Below are 5,914 nucleotides of genomic sequence, written 5' to 3' on the forward strand. Positions count from 1 at the left end.
ATAGGTGTAAGAACCTTATATACAGTGCATTTAAGATTTGAAAGCAACTATACACACCATGCATCTGTCATTTGATAGAAGGAAAGTCCACCTTTCACATTTTACAGTTTAATAAGGGATTACGTTATTAAGCAAGCTAGAATGACTTTTCCCACTACAGCAATCCCAGTGTAAATTCATGGTAATTATGTTTTGATGGTAAAATGAAAGCACTGATGATAAAGTATCAGTGGGAAAAAAAATTTACTTTCCAAATATGGGCAAATAATATATCATTATTTAGAATAAGAAATTACATATATTTCATTGAGATGAAAAGTGCTGCTAACATCTTCAGCTCACACACAGCCAACTCTACAAGGTATGATCTTATATTTAGATGTAACACTGTCTCACTGGGCTTAATGGGTCAAAATTCTTCAAATATTGGATTCTGTAATGCTAAAAGTAAGGTCACACACTTGTGTGTGTGTGTGTGTCCCCAAGTCCATCTCTGCTTTTGCATAGGCTGAAATAGAAATATTGCATATATTTTGTTATCAGTAATTGTACCGAGTTAAAGTTCTCTTAGAAAATTGCACCAAATTGTGAGTTTAACACTAATAAAAAGGTAGATAGATTAAGAATGATGTAATAGTCACCTGCTGAGCACCTGCGATGGCTGTGCAAAATATCATTAAAGCTGATGCAATTAGCTAAGTAAGACATTCCTCGTAGGTGGCAGGATCCACTGATAATGAGAAAAAAAGAAAAAGCAGGGACAAGAAAGGAACAATTCAATTCACATCAATAATTTATTTTATTTCTGAAATGTAATACACTCATTTTTAAAAGTAAACTCAAAAAATATTTTAAAATGAGAGATGTGAAATTAAATTGCATCTTTCTATTCTGGTTCATTTATCGCTGTCATAGAGAGGAAAGTTTACCTCTCTCACTATGAAAAAGCAAACTGTTACCAATTCCTATTTTAGACCTTGAAACTGTGATAAGATCTTCCAAGTGAACAATGAAACTTTAAGAAAACCTCTGATTAGCTTTAGAGCATCGTGTATTATTAGTATGACTTCTTGTGGCAAACATGGGAATATTCATTTCTTTACTGAGCAAGTAGATGAAAAAGACACTAACAGCGGTATCCTTGCCGAGCTCTACAAATAAATAGGCTATCAGCAGTAGATATATTAAAATTAGGATTGGTGACTGATTATAGATATATATGAAGCAAATGCAATCATTTCCCCATACAGAACACAACAATCACATATTTTAGTTTACCAAGATTTTTAAAAGATCGATAATCTTGCATCATCAGAGTAGATGAAATTGTTAACTTGTAAATAAAATGTGCAAATGTACAAATTTCTTAAGAATCTTTCAGGGTAAACTAGATCCTGAACTTTATCTTCTGTTAAAGAGGACACTTAAGCAAATATTAAAGACATGACATGAACAGAGAAGGAAGGATGAAAGCTAAGCATATCTAAGCCTTTACTTCACAAAACATATGTTCTGACAGTATATTTGTTTGGAAAAACACGGTGTCATAATTGTTTCTCAGTGGTCCTATTTTGCCTGTGTTTTCAAACACATCCGAATTGCATGGATCTTATAAAATGAAAAATCTTACGGAACCTATGTTCTTTTCACTGTGTGAAAGTCCTGCACAAATATACTCCACTTTGTTATAGGTCTTATGAGGTATAAATAGGTGTTCTTGCAAAGTTTGTAGTGTAGTTACATTTAGTAGTAGGAAGTGACAAGTTACTGGTTGTTCAGTCGTCAGTTACAGAAAGGTGCAGTTTGCCCAGAGACAAGAGGACCTATCAGCAGCAAAGGATCAGTAACCTCCATTTTGAAAATGTTGGGGACCTTTCCCCTAATGACCATATGATGGGGGACACGTTGTAGGCGTGTCGGAAAGTCTGTAACCCCGAAGTACCTCAGCCAATGGGGAAACGGAGGGACCTGCGTTTTGGGCAAAGGGGATAAAAGAGGCTGCGACCTCTATCAAGTGGAGAGACTTCATGGGGGATTGTCCAGTGAACTCTCCCTTTTATTCGAATAAAAGTTAGCTCCTCTGTCTCTTGGCTATTTCTGAGGCTCTTAATACCAGAAATATTTTTCGGAACAGTCTGAAAAATATCGGAAATTACTTTATGTAACCAAATGCCTCGGATGGCCCCCCAGCGGTTAGCTATCGCTGCCACCCCGGGCCCTGCGGCCCCTGGAAGCCGGTGGGCCCTGGGCTCTCCCGAGTTTCAGGAGAGGAGAGATCTCCTGTGACGTCTCTGATGGCCTGTGGGCACGGCTTGAGGCCGCACCCCGGCCCAGCTCCTCTCCGTGCTGGGCGCCGGCCGCGCCAGGCCCTGAGAACCGCCTCCTCCCCGGGACCGCGGCGAGGGCCTCGGAGCGAGGACGCTGCTGTTTTGCACGTCTCCGGAAAGCGACGGGGCGTCGCTGGACAGCTCCGGAGCGCAGCGCAGCGCCTATGTTCTGGAGACGGCGCAGATGTGTGCCTTTCCTCCCAGAGGGCGATCCCGGAAGCGAGCTCAGAGAGCGCTCCCCCCGCCCACCTCGGGCCCCCTCGAGTTTCTGTGGCGTGGGGCACACTGGCGGCGGGGCGGGGGGCGAGAGTAACCTCTACCTGCGGGAGTGGTAGTAGACCCCGCGCGAGAGGGGGCAGGGCGGATGGGGGATCTCTCCGCCGTCTCACACCGCAGCCGGTCTCCCTCGGCGAGATGCGCCTTGTTTTGGTCCACCCGACCAATCGGCTGGATTCTACGGAAGCCGGGATGGGCCCTTCGTGGAGGCAGCAGGCCTCTCCCCTGCCGATCGTAAGGCATTGCGCAGGGTGCACCACCACTACCTGGTGCTCCTGCGGCTTTAACGCCTCCGACATGGAAACACCATTGCAGTTCCAGACGGGTTTCTGCTCTGAGCAGCAGCAGCAGCAGCAGGGCCAGGACAAACAAAGTCTTCTCCAGCAGCCACAGCAGCAGCAGACCCCATGCCTCCAGTGCAACAACTGTACCTATTATGGGGCCGTTGTGGCAGCAGCGGGGCATAACCTGCCCTCGCTGCTCTGCACTTCTTCGCCTCTCTCGGGCGCCCTCAGGACTCACTCCTTGCCGCTCTCCAGTTTCGCCTCCTCCCGGCAGGGCAGCCAGCTGAACGTCAGCGAGCTCACCCCCTCCAGCCATGCCGGCTCGTCCAGACAGCCCCACCAGTACCACCAGTGCCATAGCCTGCAGCAGCAGCAGCAAGCAGCCAGTCCCAGCAGCAGTGGCAGCAGCAGCAGCAGCAGCAGCACCAGCACCCACCATCACCACTACCAGCAGCGTCGGGAGAGCAATCCCTTCGCCGAAATAGCCATGAGCAGCTGCAGGTACAACGGCGGCACCATGCGGCCGCTCAGCAACCTGAGCTCATCCCGCAGGAACCTGCACGAGCTTGACTCCGAGTCTCAGCCGCTCCAGCAGCCGCTCGTCGGCCCCATAGCCGCTGCTCCGGAGATCGTGGTCTCCAAGCCCGAGCACAACTCCAACAACCTGGCGCTCTACGGCTCCGGCGGCACTAACAACGGCGGGGGCAAGTCCAGCAAGAAGAAGAACCAGAACATCGGCTACAAGCTGGGGCACCGCCGGGCGCTCTTCGAGAAGCGCAAGCGCCTCAGCGACTACGCGCTCATCTTCGGCATGTTCGGCATCGTAGTCATGGTGATCGAGACAGAGCTGTCTTGGGGCGCCTACACGAAGGTATCTGCCACGCCGTCGGACCGCCTTCCTTTCGCTCTCGGCGCGGTCGACGCAGCCCAACGCCCGCCCCCCTCACCCCCACCCCTCCGACCCCGTGCCCCCTCTGTGGGCTCCTTGTCCGTCCCGGTCCGTGGGCTCGCGGAAAGGTGGCTCCGCAGCCGGCTGCCCTCTCCTGACAGTCGTTCAAATTCTTGCGGTCTAGCCGCCCCGCGCCGTCATCCTCGTGGGAAGGCGGCTGCCGCCCGACCCCGACATCACTTCGTTTCTCTTAGAGCCCAGCACGGCGGGACTGTTCAGCCCTCACCCGGCCCTGCCGGGAAGCGTCCCTCGCCCCAAAGAGAGGTGAGAGGTGCCCTGACCCCCCGGCACCGCCGTGTGGAGCCCACTGGTCCTCCGCCCTGAGACGAGATGCTCACCCCGCGGCTCCGCAACCGTGAGGCGAGGTGTCCCCCTTCCCTGGCCCCGCCGTGAGGCACCCTCCGGCCCCGACACTGTAAGGCGAGGCGATCTTCCCTCCCCTCCCAGTTCGGGCTCCGCTGCTCGCAGTGGGGCTGGGGAGCCTGGCGGGGCGGGAAGGGTTCCGTGTGTGTATCTCTGATGGACAGTGGTGTCTTTCTGTTGCAGGATTCTCTGTATTCCCTCGCTCTGAAATGTCTTATTAGCCTCTCCACGATTATCTTGCTTGGGCTCATTATTGTATACCATGCAAGGGAAATTCAGGTAATTATTTAACTTTATGAATTGCTGAGTGTTTACATATCTGTGGTTGCAGAGTCAGTTTTTCTAAAGGCTTTATTGTGGTAAGTACTTTGCACTTCCTGCTGATTCAGAAAACATAAATAATCACTTAGTGCTTCCTGAAGTTCAGTGAATGTATTTAATCCCTGGAGAGAAATAAGATTGCATTGCTTGCTGGAACTGTTACCTGCGATTATGCTAGTAGGATCACTTAGTTCTGAGGTTATAGCATGCTTTATGACATACCTGCTATTTTCTGTAGCAGATGTAGGGCAACAGTCTTATTTCCCAGTGACTAAATGTCATGCTGTGCATTTTCTCTGGATAGCAGGGCTAAGTATTAGGAAAGAGGCATCAATAACTTCTAGGTATGTAATCTTCACTGTGCTGTTTCAGATACTAGCATACACTAGAATATTTAAAAAGAGGGGGAAACCTTATGTTGGATTTGTTTTATTTAATGCCCTAGAAGACAGGTAAGGCTAAAGGTAGGGGGAATGTATCGATCAAAGCTGTAGAGTAAGTCTAAAAATACTGTCACATGTCCTGTCCCAGGTACGTAGTTCTAATTTCTTTTTTTTTTTTTTTTCTAATTAAGAAATTACAATTTGACATTTCAGTTAAACTGAAACATGTAAGAGAGAGTTTTCAATGTTTTGAAGTGAAAAATACCTTATTTGTAGATACATTGGTGGTTTTGCTATGTCTAATTAGAGATACCTTGGGCTACAGACAGAAATGACACTTTTCAAGGGCAGGAAGGTTGTTTTTTTTCAGCAGTACCAATTAGCAAAAAAGAGATATTAAGAATTTTGTAGTACCCTTCTTCTATGCTGTATTTCTAATATGAAAGGGCACCATAGTCTCCTCCTTAGACTACTGTTAGAGAAGTATTGCACTACTGAAGACTTTGACAAATGGGATCTTGTCCTGCGGTCCATACATATGAAAAACACTATTTCTGTCTCAGAACCCAGTTTCTTTGCATTGATAGCAAAGATGGGCAACTGTTTATATTGTACTCAGTAAATAAGTGTCTGGTGACAGTGTATCACTATAAACTATTGAAATGCTGATGAAGAGGTTTCTTTATTTGTGTAAAAATAAATAAATGTAGCTGCTGCCATGTGGGAGCCTCGTTCTCCAGTGTACCTTGCTGTAAGTGTTGCTTGAGGCACTGTCGTGGTTTTGCTCTGGGTCAATTTGCTTTCCACCCCCCACACAATTACTACTAGTTGAGAGAAGGTTTTTTCAGACAAAAGAGAGACAGGATTTGGGGAAAATAGTATAAACATTTATTACTAGTAAAACAAAAACTTCTAATAAATTAAAAACTAAAGAACTATATCTACAACAATTTCTACTCAAGTTGAAGTGCTATATATTTACAGAAATACTTCTTCCCCTTTTATACTAGT

At 47.1% G+C, this 5,914-nt stretch overlaps 1 protein-coding gene across 1 annotated transcript; it reads left to right on the forward strand.

Moving 5' to 3' along the window:
* Positions 1-2,741: 2,741 nt before the first annotated feature.
* Positions 2,742-4,478, forward strand: LOC114072709 (small conductance calcium-activated potassium channel protein 2-like; the record flags this gene model as incomplete). Its single annotated transcript, XM_027910572.1, has 2 exons — positions 2,742-3,758; positions 4,383-4,478. Coding segments are annotated over exons 1-2 (1,113 nt in total), but the record flags the coding sequence as incomplete, so codon positions are not given.
* Between the last annotated feature and the right edge of the window lie 1,436 nt (positions 4,479-5,914).

This window comes from Empidonax traillii, unplaced genomic scaffold (genome assembly GCF_003031625.1).
Source record: "Empidonax traillii isolate 1590-97213 ecotype Southwest subspecies unplaced genomic scaffold, ASM303162v1 scaffold3750:size11194, whole genome shotgun sequence".
Classification (NCBI taxonomy): Eukaryota; Metazoa; Chordata; class Aves; order Passeriformes; family Tyrannidae; genus Empidonax; species Empidonax traillii.